The 17,970-nt window shown below is 43.7% G+C and overlaps 2 protein-coding genes across 3 annotated transcripts in view; both read right to left on the bottom strand.

Moving 5' to 3' along the window:
* The window catches only part of LOC308464040 (putative methyltransferase), a 43,088-nt gene that overhangs the window by 13,042 nt on the left and 12,076 nt on the right, over window positions 1–17,970 (bottom strand). Inside the window, exons 4-6 of one of the 2 annotated variants that reach the window (XM_080983139.1) lie at window positions 14,411–14,511; window positions 13,843–13,980; window positions 12,145–12,724 (exon numbers count right to left, since the gene is read on the bottom strand). The exons of the other annotated variant lie outside the window; for it this stretch is intronic. Coding sequence (XP_080839265.1) covers window positions 12,634–12,724; window positions 13,843–13,980; window positions 14,411–14,511 — 330 coding nt within the window. The 3' untranslated portion in view covers window positions 12,145–12,633. Of the gene's footprint in view, window positions 1–12,144; window positions 12,725–13,842; window positions 13,981–14,410; window positions 14,512–17,970 lie in introns of those variants that run through there. 2 annotated transcript variants of the gene reach the window in all.
* LOC308464100 (putative methyltransferase) lies at window positions 1,069–6,816 on the bottom strand. Its single transcript, XM_080983256.1, has 5 exons — window positions 6,658–6,816; window positions 4,984–5,197; window positions 3,579–3,679; window positions 3,009–3,146; window positions 1,069–1,637 (listed from the first exon to the last, which is right to left on the bottom strand). Exons 1-5 carry the CDS (start codon window positions 6,735–6,737, stop codon window positions 1,547–1,549), a joined length of 624 nt encoding a protein of 207 aa, XP_080839382.1. The 5' UTR covers window positions 6,738–6,816; the 3' UTR covers window positions 1,069–1,546.

Genomic DNA, 17,970 nt, shown 5'->3' with positions numbered 1-17,970 from the left:
GACAGCCGGCTGCCTATAAAAGTCGGCCGGCTGAGCTGTTCAGTTCAGTTCAGTTCCAGCTTACTATAAAGAACCACTTGGAGAAATCTCTGTGTCAACTGCTATGTCCACCCACAACTTAATACTGGCAGACAGAAAAAACAACAACATTCAAATTTCTGTTGTAGACCACGTTTTCTGTGATATAGGTATGATGTTTCTGGGGGGGGTGTTCTTGGGTTACACCCCTTCTGTGATGTATGTATGATGTATGGAGGGGTGGTCTTGAGCTCCAGGGCAGGGAATTCAAAATGTCTATATAAGGGCAGGCACACCTTTGTTCAGGGTCCTCCTCCTTTCCTGTGTGTGAGGGGAGCACCCTGTTGCCACAGCTTTAATAAAGATCAGGCTTACTAGCTGCTTTGCTTCTCAATATTCTCTGGTTGGCCTCTGTTATTTTCACCTACCAATAGGAACCCACGTAAGGACTCTATATGGGCTCTTGGATACCCCATAAGGGAAAAAGGGCAGATTTTGTTTACAACAGCCTCTACTCACCTGCCCCGAACTAACTCTTACATTCGCCTGACTTTAACTTCCATTTGTCACAGCTGCAAGTCTGCAACTAAACAGGCTTGCCAGTTTGGGGTTTTTATGCCGGCCTAAAAAGGCTTTCTGCTAAAGGATTCTGGGAATTGCAGTTCAGCAAGGCTGCTGAAAATTCTGAAGGTTTTTTTGCCTCCTTCCTTCCCTCCCAGAACTACAGGTCCCAGAATTGCGTGGGGAGTAAATTAAGTCAGTAATATAGGTTACAGGACAAGTTTAAGGTCTTGCTATTGGTAACATTGAGAATGTCCTAACTTGTACACAGTGGTCTGGATGCTTTGATCCTTGGGAGGAGATGGACTCTCATTTGTACTGTATGCTCCTAAGGTTCACTGGATGTCTGCTAAGCCTTTAGTGTGAAGGCATTCATTGTGGATTTTAATTTTTTTTAATTGTCTTATGGTCATGGTTTTAAGCTGATTTCATTTGATGTGAGTTATATCAGCCATAAACGAACAACAAATAAAAACAATGAATTCACTATTCAACTCAGTTCTGTTTTATTATGATACCAAAGGAAAAGATTCTTAACAATGGACATGATTCTACATGAGAGGAGCAGGTAAAAGATGACACCGACCTCGTTTCAGAGGTAGCCACCCAGTGACCCAGGCCTGAGTTCTAACGCCGTTCCGACACCCAGCTCTCTTGTTTTCTGCTTCAGCGTGTGGGTGGCTGGGGGAGTCTCCCTGACACCCTTTTCTCTTCCTCCCCACCCAACAGCTTGCCAGCTTGCCAGCTCTGGTCTAAATGGATTGTTTGCAGAGAGCTTTTGGAACAAGGTCCAAGGAGACAGACCAGTCACTGCTGCAAGGAAGTGGTGGCTTCAGAAGGCTCCTGGCCCTTTGAAAGCATCTAGTTCCCACTCTCCTTGAAATCAATGGAACCCTGGAATCATAACCTGCTGTCTTCACAACTGATAGAGCTGGAGTCCATTAATGCATTCAGACTGACATTCCTCTCAGGAGCTCTTGCAGCCCAAGATGCAAATGTGCTTCGTGCGCAACTCCAGCTGGGTATCCCGAGAGGAAACACCCATCGTCTCCAGAAACCTAGGGGAAGGAAAGCAAGAGAGCAGAAACCAGGGTTCAGTTCCGGGATTCATTGAAATGAAAACAATTACTGGACGAAACACCTCGAAATGTCCAGAGCTAGCACCACTCCATCTTTTCACAGTTCAAACAAGTTGTCTTTTGACGGCAGCCAGGCGCATAATGGCGAGATACTTGAAGAATTTGGGAGGCTGCCTCTTTGACAAACTGGTACAACAAAATGTGGCAAACAGAAGGTGTGGGGAAATGGGACTGAGGACATAAAGCTGGCATAAGGTTTGAAGCATGGCTTATGCACAGATTAAATGAATAGTTGGAATCTGGCAACACTCCTGACTTTGCCACTCACGTGCGTTAGCGGAGATTCGTGCATTGCAGGGGGTTGGACTAGATGGCCCTTAGGGGTCCCTTGCTTTTTAAAATAATTTTTAAATTTGATTTTGAAAAAGTATAAACATGTAACAAAAAAAATCCAAATATTGAGATTACTCTGAATCTCCTGACTTCCTCCACTCATCCCTTCCATGGGTCCTACTGATATTTACAACTGCATATCAATACTAATCCAAATTTTCATCCTTCTAAATTATCCATACTTACTGTTACTTTACAATTGTGATTAAAATCCTGCTAATGTTTTAACTTGCTTACAGTAGTCTTGTAGATAAATTATAAACTTTTCCCATTTTTTCTTAAAGTTCTTGTCTTCTTGATTTCTGAGCTTCCCAGTTAATTTTGTCACCAACTTGGTTTGCCATTCTTTTCTGGTCATGGTTATCTCTTCCCTCCATCCCTGGGCTAATTGGGGGAGGGGGGTCCCTTCCAACTCTACAGTTTTGTTATTCTACATGGGAATTTTTTGAATTAAAAATTACAACGTGCATATTGGACCTGAATATTCATAGCAGCAAAACATATGGAAATCCAAGCCCTTCCGCTTTGCTTTCATCTCATACTGAGAACAGTTACTGGTAAATTCTACTGCATGCCATCTATGAAAAGACATGCAATATCACAGGCTAAAGACTTCAATGCGACTCTCCTAATAATAATAATAATTTTTATTTATACCCCGCTCTCCCCAGCCAAGGCCGGGATCAGGGCGGCTTACATGCAATAATAAAAACAAGTTGAATGATTACAACTTAAAAACAAAATTAAAATACAACATTAAAATATTGAAACATTAAAATATTAAAATGTAGCCTCATCGCAGGAGTAGAAGGAAAAGAAAAAAGAAAGAGAGGGAGGGAATCAAATTGGCTCCAAGCCAAAGGCCAGGTGGAATAACTCTGTCATACAGGCCCTGACTTAACCATGGTTCCTTGGCCCTTCCACATCTGGCTTACTCCAGCAAACAGATTTTGTCACCTTCGCTCTGTGTTTTGGAGAAGTGATTTCGCCTCCTCAGGCTGGGCTTCCAGATAAAGTCGGTACGGCGAGAGTGACTGGATATATCCTATTACGTCAGCAACGCTCAGGGGAATTTTATCGAAAATATCCGTCATCCTGGAAAGAAGCAGAAAGCTTTAGGAGAAGTGCAGGGCTGAGTTGAGAGTACGGAAATCTTTTGACTACGGAAGTGCTGTCAATCATATATATGTATGTTTGTTCAGAAGAGTGTGGCTGTTCAACTTAGTGACTTTGACCGTATTGTTCTGGACTTCCCAATTTGTATTTGTTTAGTTACAAAAATATTTGATGCTGCTGTGTCATAAAAATATATCAAAGCCGTTTACAGCAACAAAATCATACAACTTACAAATTCAGTAAGTTGGTAACAAAAAAAAATTAAAAACAGGTATCATTTAACAACTGTGGATGCATTCTTAATAGTTTGCATAAGCTTGGTGGAACAGAAATGTTTTTAGCAGGAGATTGAAAAGATTGGCATGGCTGGGTCCATGCACCGCACTGTACAAAAGGGCCTGATCCACTCACCTCTTCTTCTCCTGAAAGGGCAAAGAATCAAAGATTTCTTGGTAATCATTCTCAACTAATTTGATCTTTTCATTTCTAAAGGTGAAAAGCTGGTCTACCACCTGGAAAAGAGAGGGGGGGGTGGGGGGGTGGGAAGCCACAGTCATTTTTTTTATGCTTGCAAAATCTCACTGTTCAAAGCATGCTGCATAAAAGAGGATGCTGAGCTGTTAAAGGTGCAGAAATCCGGAGAAGAAAAATGATCAGCATGCAGATGCTCTCTATATGGAAAGACTAAAACCAATGAGGGGAATGTGTGAGGTGTGGCAGCCTATAGAATAATGTATTTCAAGACTGTTACCCAGTATGTGCCCATTTGATGGCTGACATCTGTGAAACTGGTCCTTTCACAAGTGTCACGTAACATTCATTCAGCACTTACAAGAAATCAATCTTTTATTGTGGCAGCACTTGGGAACTGCCTGCCCATTGACATATTTGGCTAAAATCTTTTTCATTCCCGCATGCCTACCTAGGTTTTAGTAGCTATAAGTGTTTGAAATGGTCAGTTTTATTTATTTTATGTAACAGGTTTTTAATGTTTTTTAAATTGATATTTCAAATTATAGTCAGACCTCAGTTCCCGAATGCCTCCGTTTTGGAACGTTTTGGCACCCAAACACCGAAAACCCGGAAGTAACTGGTTTGGTTTTCGAACGATTTTCAGAAGCCGAACATGCTACGTGGCTTCTGTTTCGAGTTTCCCTATTGTATTGAGGCTTCGGCTTTGTTTTCGGTTGTTGAATGTTCAGAAGTCGAATGGTCTTCTGGAACGGATTATGGTCAACAGCCAAGGTTTGACTGTAATATTTTAGACTGCCTTGTAAACCACTTGGAGCTCTTTTGTTTTATGTGGTGTGTGTGTATATATATGGAATATTTTAATTACTGAGTGGGGGTTGGTAAAAGTGTTGAAAGTCATGGTGCTTTGTAGAAACTGGCTTTATAAATATTGCTGTAATAAACTAACAGAAAATAGCCACACAGTCACAAATGTTTCTGCATAGGAAGGTCTTAAAACTTCTCCAAAAAACGTAAAGCAAGCTGACCATAAGAGCTTCTCATGGCAAAGATTTCAGAGGGCGGGATGAATTTTTCTTATCCCCTTCATGTCCTCGCCTGGACCCTGAAATGATATTCTTTTCCATAGTGCCAGTGTTTTGCAGGAGGGATTAAAATGCATCCAGGACTTCTAGGTTTGCTCAATTAACCTAGATTGAAGGACTCTTCTGTCCTTCTACAGGAAAGACACTTAAAAACAACAACAACCCCACAGACATTTGGGGCTAGAAAACTGGCAGGGGTGGCCCTGAAATTTGTGGCCTGAGGGCAGACCTCAGGTCCGAGGCCTGTGTGATGGACTGACCTCTCTGAAGATCTCGGTTAACTCGTCTGTACAATCTTTGTAACACAACTGCATGTCCCAGTTGTAGGAGCTGAAGACCACACAGCCTGACGGCTTGAGAACTCGGTCCACTTCCCTCAGAAAGCGAGGCCCGTCAAACCAGTGGACGCCCGCAAACGCCGTGACCAGGTCCACAGAGTTGTCTTCGAAAGGGAGGTCTTCGGCAGGGCACACCCTGTGGGAGGAGATGGGAAGGTGATTGTTCGAAGCCTGCTGGAATAGTTGTTCGTTTATGGCTGATATAACTCATATAAAATGAAATCAGCTTAAAACCATGACCATAAGACAATTAAAAAAAATTAAAATCCACAATGAATGCCTTCACACTAAAGGCTTAGCAGACATCCAGTGAACCTTAGGAGCATACAGTACAAATGAGAGTCCATCTCCTCCCAAGGATCAAAGCATCCAGACCAGTGTGTACAAGTTAGGACATTCTCAATGTTACCAATAGCAAGACCTTAAACTTGTCCTGTAACCTATATTACTGACTTAATTTACTCCCCACGCAATTCTGGGACCTGTAGTTCTGGGAGGGAAGGAAGGAGGCAAAAAAACCTTCAGAATTTTCAGCAGCCTTGCTGAACTGCAATTCCCAGAATCCTTTAGCAGAAAGCCTTTTTAGGCCGGCATAAAAACCCCAAACTGGCAAGCCTGTTTAGTTGCAGACTTGCAGCTGTGACAAATGGAAGTTAAAGTCAGGCGAATGTAAGAGTTAGTTTGGGGCGGGTGAGTAGAGGCTGTTGTAAACAAAATCTGCCCTTTTTCCCTTATGGGGTATCCAAGAGCCCATATAGAGTCCTTACGTGGGTTCCTATTGGTAGGTGAAAATAACAGAGGCCAACCAGAAAATATTGAGAAGCAAAGCAGCTAGTAAGCATGATCTTTATTAAAGCTGTGGCAACAGGGTGCTCCCCTCACACACAGGAAAGGAGGAGGACCCTGAACAAAGGTGTGCCTGCCCTTATATAGACATTTTGAATTCCCTGCCCTGGAGCTCAAGACCACCCCTCCATACATCATACATACATCACAGAAGGGGTGTAACCCAAGAACACCCCCCCCCAGAAACATCATACCTATATCACAGAAAACGTGGTCTACAACAGAAATTTGAATGTTGTTGTTTTTTCTGTCTGCCAGTATTAAGTTGTGGGTGGACATAGCAGTTGACACAGAGATTTCTCCAAGTGGTTCTTTATAGTAAGCTGGAACTGAACTGAACTGAACAGCTCAGCCGGCCGACTTTTATAGGCAGCCGGCTGTCAACATTGTAACAACAAAACCCCACGATTTTCCACCTAAATTAACTTATGTGGACCTGAGTGAAAACTATATGCACAATACCCCTGGTGGCCAGGGTGAGAACATCAACACATAACACCCAGGTTATCTGATAATGCCTTATCTGATTGCCTGATTACATTTAAAAGCGCTACAATAAATTACCTCACTGTTAAAACATTTAAAAACACACAGAGGCAGACCAGTGTCCCTAGGAACGTGCAGAAGTTGCAAGCTGTGCTCCATGACACCATGGCCACTCGTCTGTTTGAGGACAGGGCTCACGCTGCTATTTATCAAAAATACAGGTTTTCCCCGCAGGAGAACCTACAGGGCGTGATCTTCTCATACCTGGAAGAAAAGCTAAGAAGATAATAGAATGTGTCAGTCTGAACTTGCACGAAGTTGCAAGATGTGCTCCATGAAACCATGGCCACTCCTCTGATTGAGGAGAGGGCTCACGCTGCTATTGATCAAAAATACAGGTTATCCCCACAGGAGAACCTACAGGGTGTGATCTTCTCGTACCTGGAAGAAAAGATAAGAACACAATAGTGTGTGTCAGTCTGAACTTGCAAGAAGTTGCAAGATGTGCTCCATGAAAGCACGGCCACTCCTCTGATTGAGGAGAGGGCTCACGCTGCTATTGATCAAAAATACAGGTTATCCCCACAGGAGAACCTACAGGGTGTGATCTTCTCGTACCTGGAAGAAAAGATAAGAACATAATAGTGTGTGTCAGTCTGAACTTGCAAGAAGTTGCAAGATGTGCTCCATGAAAGCACGGCCACTCCTCTGATTGAGGACAGGGCTCACGCTGCTATTTATCGAAAATACAGGTTTTCCCCGCAGGAGAACCTACAGGGCATAATAGTGTGTGTCAGTCTGAACTTATACCCATAGATCATTGCATTCGCACAGTTGGCATAATTTTATATAAAAGGAGAGCTCCATTATGAACTTTCCTGACTCTGATACTAATCTTTATCCTGAAGATGTCCTGGAAGGCTTCCTGGCCTTCTTAATACTTGAGGAAAAAATTAGCATGGTAAATGATTCCTCTAGAAGACCCTTTCCATAACCTAACATTGGTATATAACAGTACAGGCACTGCAAAACTCCCCCCCCCCTTATGTGGGGGCTGTGTTCTGGGGGCCCCACGCACATAAGTGAAAATGTGCAAAGTGGGGAGCACCCTCTAAAAAACCTCTGAATGCCTGCTTTCCCCTCCAGCTCTCCTCCTCTCTCTCCAATCCAGACCAAAATATCTGGAGTTGAAGCTCTGGGGGCTGGATGGAGGTTGTGAGGAAAAGCAGCAGCAGAGGCAGCGCCGCAACCCCAGAGTCGGCCACGACTGGACCTAATGGTCAGGGGTCCCTTTACCTTTACCTTTTAGGGAACCTGTGGATCCTGCACCCACCCACCCCAATGTTGTTGAGACAGTACAGCCCCCTCTCCTCTGCAGCCAGCATGGCCAGTAGTTAGCATGGATGGGAGTTGTAGTCAAAGGAACAACATCGTGAGGGACACGGCTTTCCCACTCCTGACTTACCCAAGGCCGTACAGTGGTACCTTGGGTTACATACGCTTCAGGTTACATACGCTTCAGGTTACAGACTCCGCTAACCCAGAAATAGTGCTTCAGGTTAAGAACTTTGCTTCAGGATAAGAACAGAAATCGGGCTCCGGCAGCGCAGCGGCAGCAGGAGGCCCCATTAGCTAAAGTGATGCTTCAGGTTAAGAACAGTTTCAGGTTAAGAACGGACCTCCGGAACGAATTAAGTTCTTAACCCGAGGTACCACTGTACCCATCTAGGTCCGATACATGAGCAGTTTTCACTCGAACACAGTGAAACCAGCCGTGAATTAACACAAAATGTCATGGGCTGCTTGGACGCAGAAAAATGGCGGGAGGAACTAGCTGGGTAAAAGCCAACTCCATTTTCTTCTTATATCACTGCCACCCCCTTGTTACTACCTAGGCACACTACCAAGGGGTCTAAGACCTTTTCCTAGAGTTCTAATGTTTGTTTGTTATGAATTTGTGTTTACCCTTAGCCTTATGCCTGCTAGAAGTTTTCACAGAAAAAGAATAATGAAAGATTGGTTTTTTACAAGAAATGAAAGAGACAGAATATTTACTTCGGGCAGCAAAGTGACACTGTAGAATCGTGGAGTTGGAAAGGACCAGAGGCGCAACAGGGCCTTGTTTTAGGCTGCTCAGCCTCCTCGTCTAGCAGCTGACGCAGGAGGTAGCGCTGCCTCTGCTGCCGCTTTTCCTCACAACCTCCATCCAGCCCCCAGAGCTTCAACTCCAGATATTTTGGTCTGGATTGGAGAGAGAGGAGGAGAGCTGGAGGGGAAAGCAGGCATTCAGAGGTTTTTTAGAGGGTGCTCCCCTCTTTGCACATTTTCACTTATGTGTGTGGGGCCCCCAGAACACAACCCCCACATAAGGGGGGGGGGGAGTTTTGCAGTGCCTGTACTGTTATATACCAATGTTATGTTATGGAAAGGGTCTTCTAGAGGAATCATTTACCATGCTAATTTTTTCCTCAAGTATTAAGAAGGCCAGGAAGCCTTCCAGGACATCTTCAGGATAAAGATTAGTATCAGAGTCAAGAAAGTTCATAATGGAGCTCTCCTTTTATATAAAATATGCCAACTCTACGAATGCAATGATCTACGGGTATAAGTTCAGACTGACACACACTATTATGTTCTTACCTTTTCTTCCAGGTACGAGAAGATCACGCCCTGTAGGTTCTCCTGCGGGGAAAACCTGTATTTTTGATAAATAGCAGCGTGAGCCCTGTCCTCAAACAGACGAGTGGCCATGGTTTCACGGAGCACAGCTTGCAACTTCTGCAAGTTCCTAGGGACACTGGTCTGCCTTTGTGTGTTTTTAAATGTTTTAACAGTGAAGTAATTTATTGTAGCGCTTTTAAATGTTTAACAGATGTTTTCCTGTAGCGTAGTGAACTTTGGCACCAGAAAGAAGCCTGCCTCTTTCAGAATGCTGACTGTGCAATGCTAATTATTTTTCAGACTTGCTTTTTTGCAGCCAAGAAGCAAAGGATTCAGCTCTGAAATCCCTCTAGGGCAGCCTTGTAATAAAAAAATTAAGGTCTTATATATATATAATAAATGTTCATAAATGTACCAACCAAGCACATACATAGATATGTGGACCACATGTCTGGAGGAGCACAGGAAGACCGTCCTGAAACCATTTTGACTCCCAAACTGACGAAATGTTTTCTCTGCGTGCAGGGAGGGGGTGAGGGAACCTTCCCTTTGTCTCAGGAATTGGGAAATCACCATCTCAAAGGAATGGGCAGACTACCAGAAAAGGCAATCAGATAAGGCATTATCAGATACCCTGGGTGTTATGTATTGATGTTCTCACTCTGGCCACCAGGGGTATTGTGTATATAGTTTTCACTCAGGTCCACATAAGTTAATTTAGGCAGAAAACTCTGGGGTATTGTTGTTACAATGTTGACAGCCGGCTGCCTATAAAAGTAGGCCGGCTGTGCTGTTCAGTTCAGTTCAGTTCCAGCTTACTATAAAGAATCACTTAGGGAAATCTCTGTGTCAACTGCTATGTCCATCCACAACTTAATACTGACAGACAGAAAAAACAACAACATTCAAATTTCTGTTGTAGACCACGTTTTCTGTGATGTAGATATGATGTTTGTGGGCGGTGGTCCGGGGTTACACCCCTTCTGTGATGTACGGTATGTATGATGTATGGAGGGGTGGTCTTGAGCTCCAGGGCAGGGAATTTAAAATGTCTATACAGTATAAGGGCAGGCACACCTTTGTTCTGGGTCCTCCTCCGTCCTCCTGCGTGTGAGGGGAGCACCCTGTTGCAATAGCTTTAATGGTTTTATTAGATTTTAGATCAAAGCAATAATTTACTGTGGGAACTGATTGCCCTTATAAAATTAACAAATGATAAAGTGATTCAAGTTCACACACACACACACACACACACACACACACACAATACTGAGTCTCTCTGGCCAGAAACAGCATTCCTCCTTAATCCCATCTCCACTGTCATAATTAAAAATACATGGTTTTAATACGTTTGTATCCCTGATAAGAAGAAGCAGTAGGGCCAACTTCTGTATTTGGTTACCTGGCAAGATAATGTTTAATAGAGACATTTATGCTTGTGATATAGCCACATATAATGCTTTTAACTAGACAGCATCCTAAAAAGCAGAGACACCACCTTGCCAACAAAGGTCCATATAGTTAAAGCTATGGTTTTCCCAGTAGATGTATGGAAGTGAGAGCTGGACCGTAAAGAAGGCTGATCGCCGAAGAATTGATGCTTTTGAATTATGGTGCTGGAGGAGACTCTTGAGAGTCTCATGGACTGCAAGAAGATCAAACCTATCCATTCTTAAGGAAATCAGCCTTGAGTGCTCACTGGAAGGACAGATCCTGAAGCTGAGGCTCCAATACTTTGGCCACCTCATGAGAAGAGAAGACTCCCTGGAAAAGACCCTGATGCTGGGAAAGATGGAGGGCACAAGGAGAAGGGGATGACAGAGGATGAGATGGTTGGACAGTGTTCTCGAAGCTACCAGCATGAGTTTGACCAAGCTGTGGGAGGCAGTGGAAGACAGAAGTGCCTGGTGTGCTCTGGTCCATGGGGTCACGAAGAGTTGGACACGACAAAATGACTAAACAACAACAACAACGCTTTTAAAAACATGGATCAAAACTCTTTATCCTTTAACAATTTAAGTAAAGTCATGTTTATAACCCAGTTAGATTGACCTGGTGGTCAAATTGCTAGCACATTTGCAAAGCTTAAGCAGGGTCTGGCTTGGTTTCAAACTGGATGGGGAACTGTGTGCCAAAAGTCCTGCATAGCAGGGGGATGGACTAGATGACTCATAGGGTCCCTTCTATGACCAATAGCTTTGATCAGCTTTGGCAAACTTGCCCTGTAACACCCACCCCACCCCCTGGGTCAGTCTGTTACTGAAGTTAGAAAATGTGAGGAGAAAAATGTTAGAAATGGTCAAATAAAACAAGATTCGGGAACAGCTGAGCAGTGCCCCAAGTGGTGAGGCGCATCATTGCAGCTTCTCAGTAAAGCATCGGGAGCTGGCGGACCACTGCCCCATGTGGCCAGCAGTGTCACTACAGCTTCTCAGGGAAGAACCTTCCCCGCTGGCTGGCTCTCCCATGCTGGCCATTGGCTCCTCCTGGGCTGGGAGGGAGATAAAAAGGGTTCTCCTGCCACCTAGGATTCTACTTGAGCAGTAAGGCATAAGGGAGCTCTAGTGCTGGAGCAACGGGAGGCACTGTGGGGGGGGGGTAGGTAGGTTTCTAAATCTTACTGCGTGAACAAAGCAATAGAGGGCTAACTCAGGGCGGGGTTTACAGTCACTGAGTAAGCCTGGGAAAGAGACAAGTACTACTAAGCTGACTTTGAGAGTACAGGAACAGAGATTACTATGAGTAAAGACATAGCAACGCCATTCATAGTGTCATGTATATTCTTGCATTGGGCGTTTGGTATTTAGGTTTTAAGCTGGAATGGATTTTTAAGGTTTTGTACGAATGTAAGATCAAAATGACAAACACAACAAAACACGATCAAGTTTATGAAACATAACAGAAGCAGTAGAAAGGTTGCATTTTTCAGATAGAGAGCAGATAACGTAGACAAATAAAAGCAGCAAGAGAAATTCAAGATTCATTGTGGATTTTTATTTTTTTTAATTGTCTTATGGCCATGGTTTTAAGCCGATTTCATTTTATGTGAGTTATATCAGACATAAACGAACAACAAACAAAAACAATGAATTCTCTATTAAACTCAGTTCTGTTTTATTATGATACCAAATGAAAAGATTCTTAACACGATAAACTTCAATGCACATGATTCTACATGAGAGGAGCAGGTAAAAGATGACACCGACCTCGTTTCAGAGGTAGCCACCCAGTGACCCAGGCCTGAGTTCTAACGCTGTTCCGACACCCAGCTCTCTTGTTTTCTGCTTCAGCGTGTGGGTGGCTGGGGGAGTCTCCCTGACACCCTTTTCTCTTCCTCCCCACCCAACAGCTTGCCAGCTCTGATCTAAATGGATCGTTTGCAGAGAGCTTTTGGAACAAGGTCCAAGGAGACAGACCAGTCACTGCTGAAAGGAAGTGGTGGCTTCAGAAGGCTCCTGGCCCTTTGAAAGCATCTAGTTCCCACTCTCCTTGAAATCAATGGAACCCTGGAATCATAACCTGCTGTCTTCACAACTGATAGAGCTGGAGTCCATTAATGCATTCAGACTGACATTCCTCTCAGGAGCTCTTGCAGCCCAAGATGCAAATGTGCTTCGTGCGCAACTCCAGCTGGGTATCCCGAGAGGAAACACCCATCGTCTCCAGAAACCTAGGGGAAGGAAAGCAAGAGAGCAGAAACCAGGGTTCAGTTCCGGGATTCATTAAAATGAAAACAATTACTGGACAAAACACCTCGAAATGTCCAGAGCTAGCACTGCTCCATCTTTTCACAGTTCAAACAAGTTGTCTTTTGACGGCAGCCAGGCGCATAATGGCGAGATACTTGAAGAATTTGGGAGGCTGCCTCTTTGACAAACTGGTACAATAAAATGCGGCAAACAGAAGGTGTGGGGAAATGGGACTGAGGACATAAAGCTGGCATAAGGTTTGAAGCATGGCTTATGCACAGATTAAATGAATAGTTGGAATCTGGCAACACTTCTGACTTCGCCACTCACGTGCGTTAGCGGAGATTCGTGCATTGCAGGGGGTTGGACTAGATGGCCCTTAGGGGTCCCTTCCCTTTTAAAATAATTTTTAATTTGATTTTTAAAAAGTATAAACACGTAACAAAAAAACCCAAATATTGAGATTACTCTGAATCTCCTGACTACCCCCACTCATCCCTTCTATGGGTCCTACTGATATATACAACTGCATATCAATACTAGCGTAATCCAAATTTTTATCCTTCTAAATTATCCACACTTAACTGTTTCTTTACAATTGTGATTAAAATCCTGCTAATGTTTTAACTTGCTTACAGTAGTCTCGTAAATTATAAATTATAAACTTTTCCCATTTTTTCTTAAAGTTCTTGTCTTCTTGATTTCTGAGCTTCCCAGTTAATTTTGTCACCAACTTGGTTTGCCATTCTTTTCTGGTCATGGTTATCTCTTCCCTCCATCCCTGGGCTAATTGGGGGAGGGGGGTCCCTTCCATCTCTACAATTTTGTTATTTTACATGGGAATTTTTTGAATTAAAAATTACAATGTGCATATTGGAGCTGAATTTTCATTGCAGGAAAAAATATGGAAATCCAAGCCCTTCCACTTTGCTGGCATCTCGTACTGAGAACAGTTTCCGGTAAATTCTACTGCATGCCATCTATGAAAAGACATGCAACATCACAGGCTAAAGACTTCAATGCGACTCTCCTAGCGGACTTAACCATGGTTCCTTGGCCCTTCCACATCTGGCTTACTCCAGCAAACAGATTTTGTCACCTTCGCTCTGTGTTTTGGAGAAGTGATTTTGCCTCCTCAGGCTGGGCTTCCAGATAACGTCGGTACGGCGAGAGTGACTGGATATATCCTATTACGTCAGCAACGCTCAGGGGAATTTTATCGAAAATATCCGTCATCCTGGAAAGAAGCAGAAAACTTTAGGAGAAGTTTGGGGCTGAGTTGGGAGTACAGAAATCTTTTGACTATGGAAGTGGTGTCAATCATATGTATGTTTGCTCAGGAGAGTGTGGCTGTTCAACTTAGTGACTTTGACAGCATTGTTCCAGACTTCCCAATTTGCATTTGTTTAGTTAAAAAAAAAATTGATGTTGCTGTGTCATAAAAATATATCAAAGCCATTTACAGCAACAAAACCATACAATTTACAAATTCAGTAAGTTGGTAACAACAAAAAAAGTTAAAAACAGGTATCATTTAACAACTGTGGATGCATTCTTAATAGTTTGCATAAGCTTGGTGGAACAGAAATGTTTTTAGCAGGAGATTGAAGAGATTGGCATGGCTGGGTCCATGCACCGCACTGTACAAAAGGGCCTGATCCACTCACCTCTGCTTCTCCTGAAAGGGCAAAGAATCAAAGATTTCTTGGTAATCATTCTCAAGTGATTTGATCTTTGCATTTTTAAAGGTGAGAAGCTGGTCTTGGATCTGGAAAGGAGAGAGAGAGAAAGAAAGAGAGAGAAAGGGGGTGGGTGGGAAGCCACAGTCATTTCTTTTATGCTTGCAAAAATCTCGCTGTTCAGAGCATGCTGGATAAAAGAGGATGCTGAGCTGTTAAAGGTGCAGAAATCCGGAGTAGAAAAATGGTCAACATGCAGATACTCCCTATATGGAAAGACTAAAAGCATTGAGGGAAATGTGTGAGGTGTGGCAGCCTATAGAATAACGTATTTCAAGACTGTCACCCAGTATGTGCCCATTTGATGGCTGGCATCTGTGAAACTGGTCCTTTCACAAGTGTCACGTAACATTCATTCAGCACTTACAAGAAATCAATCTTTTATTGTGGCAGCACTTGGGAACTGCCTGCCCATTGACATACCTGGCTAAAAACTTTTTCATTCCCGCATGCCTACCTAGGTTTTAGTAGCTATAAGTGTTCGAAATGGTCAGTTTTATTTATTTTATGTAATACGTTTTTAATGTGTGTTTTTTTAAATAATTTTTATTAACAGGCCAATCAAATCACATTATTTCCAAATCACATTAATTCCAAATTATACAGCCAGATTTTTAAATTTTGTTGGGAGTACCCATACATCAAGCTCCGAACGGGGGTCCAAGCATCACTTATATTGCTGCTTTAATTAAACAGTTCTATCCAGATAGTCTCTTTATTACTTTCTTCATCTTCTTGTTGTTATCATATATTCCTTTCTTTGCGATCTCTGATAATCTTCACAAGCGGGTTGGAAACAGACATCCTCTGTGTGGGTTTTACACTCTACAAAGATCATATCACTTAGGGACAGCCATTCCACACTTCCATAAAAAAATTATCTTCGGTCTGTCCTTTAATTTTCTCAGGCTTGCCAAGTATATCAGGAGGGCTCTGTCAGGTTAAGATCACATTCCAATCATCATTCACATTCCGATGATCCTGATCCTCCTCCCCCCGTCTTTCTTAGACAAGCCTGTCTTAGCGAGACGCCATTTAAAGCTGCGTCATAAAATTTTCCTCCGTTCTCCGTTGTTTACCAGTCATCTCTTTAATCTATAATCCACTCCACACAGTTCTTGAATTCCTGCTTGTGATTAGTAAAATGCAACGATCTTCTTTCTCTGGGGTGCAGGGTTATTAATATTCACATAAGGCAAAGAAAAGAAAAGTTTTTTCCTCCACCCCCCTTCTTTCACTCCAAACATACCAGTCTCTTAATGGTGGTTCATCACTTGATTTATTTGTCCCATCTGTCGCTCCGGTCACAGAGATCCATTAATCAGCAGTCTTATCTCCCGAACTTTGCTTGATGTATGTGCTTTAGCTTCTTTCCAATTATATGTTTCCAATTATATTTTCAAGCTAAAGCGAACCAGCACGTGCTAATTGGAGACAGCGTCAGGAAGAGCCGACCTCGCCGAGGGCTTGTGCCAAGTGACCGGCACCCCCTTCTTTCGAATCCGGGGGTGCGTTATGGACACCGCTGGCAAGGCAGTCCCCCCCATCTCCTTGGGGGGGCGGGAAGGCTGCATACTTCCCATAGCAGCCTCTTAATTACCTCGTGTGGGTCGGAGAGATGTTATTGTCGGCCATCTTCCAATGCGCCACCTGGTGGCCCCCGTTTTTAATGTTTTTTAAATTGGTATTTCAAATTATAGTCAGACCTCGGTTCCTGAATGCCTCCGTTTTGGAACATTTTGGCACCCAAACACCGAAAACCCGGAAGTAACTGCTCTGGTTTTTGAACGATTTTCAGAAGCCGAACATGCTACCCAGCTTCTGTTTTGAGTTTCCCTATTGTAATGAGGCTTCCACTTTGTTTTCGGTTGTTGAATGTTTCAGAAGTCAAATGGACTTTTGGAACGGATTATGGTCGACAGCCGAGGTTTGACTGTAATATTTTAGACTGCCTTGTAAACCACTTGGAGGTTTTGAAAGTCATGGTGCTTTGTAGAAACAGGCTTTATAAATATTACTGCAATAAACTAACAGAAAATAGCCATACAGTCACAAATCTTTCTGCATAGGAAGGTCTTAAAACTTCTCCAAAAAATGTAAAGCAAGCTGACCATAAGAGCTTCTCATGGCAAAGATTTCAGAGGGTGGGATGAATTTTTCTTATCCCCTTCATGTCCTCGCCTGGGCCCTGAAATGATATTCTTTTCCATAGTGCCAGTGTTTTGCAGGAGGGATTAAAATGCATCCAGGACTTCTACGTTTGCTCAATTAACCTAGACTGAAGGACTCTTCTGTCCTTCTACAGGAAAGACACTTAAAAACAACAACCCCACAGACATTTGGGGCTAGAAAACTGGCAGGGATGGCCCTGAAATATGTGGTCTGATGTGGGGATGCAATAGAAAAATAGCACCCTTGTGCAAGATTGTGCAAGAGGAAGCATCTGCTGACTTGTTCCCCCACACGCCTGGGTCACTGTCGCGCTGCCTAACCGCAAAGCTTACGCGGCTGTCATGCTGTCTGGAGTTATATCCTGGTAGAGAATAGTTATTCTAAGAAATGCAAACCCTAGCTGTTTTCCACCCGAGTGCTACACGTGTATATGCAACATGATGTAATGTGCGCAAGGCTAATAAACATGCAAGGCTGCTGGGAGGGAGAGCTCACTCCTTGCTTAAACCTTCACCCATGACTCCTCGTCATTTTTCCTCCGCACCTGGTGGGCTGGTTCCCCGACAAATGGTGCCTCGTGTGATTGCCTGAACGGCTTCCAGGACGCGTGCTGTCAAAGACGGTCCTCACTGCTACTCACCCGCCCGGCTGTGGCTCAAGGCGCCTTCTCATCTTCGGATCCCCGGTGAGTAGCTATTTTTCTATTTTTATCATGGGTTCTGCGCTCTCCAACCCTCAGAAACAATTTTTAAAAGACATGCAGCACCTCCTTCGGGAAAATAAACAGCAAGTACCTGAAGGTGATCTAATTGCATTGATCCTGGCCATAGATGAACATTGTCCATGGTTCCCTGAGGATGGGACATGGGAAATTCCAGACTGGGATAGGATTGGCGACCACTTTCATGGCCATGGCCGCATAAATGTTCACGTCCTCAGTGCCTGGGCTAAAGTCCGTGGCTGCATGGCAACTCTTACGCCCAAAAACATCCTCTTGGCTTCGTTGCAACCACAACAAAAAACAGTCCTGAATATGCCTTTCATATATCCGGCTGCACCGCTTCTACCACCACCTCCGCCACGACCACCAGATTATCAGCCTCCGCCAACGCCACTGGGGACTGCGATTAAACAAGCAGCCCCCCTCTTAGGTTTTTCATCTGGCACACCAGTGGCTAAAGTCATACTGCTCCCTGCGGACGCCACAACTCCTACAAATCCCCCCTTAATTGCTGCTGCAATGCCTCTCACAGCTCAGCGCCCTACATTAAAAATGACACTGGGTGGACGTGAGGTAGAGGGGGTTCTGGATACAG

Source organism: Podarcis pityusensis (genome assembly GCF_964106645.2).
Source record: "Podarcis pityusensis genome assembly, chromosome: 15".
In the NCBI taxonomy this organism is placed as follows: Eukaryota; Metazoa; Chordata; class Lepidosauria; order Squamata; family Lacertidae; genus Podarcis; species Podarcis pityusensis.
The sequence above is the reverse complement of the archived record's forward strand: the minus strand, read 5'-3'. Positions and strand labels throughout refer to the sequence as shown.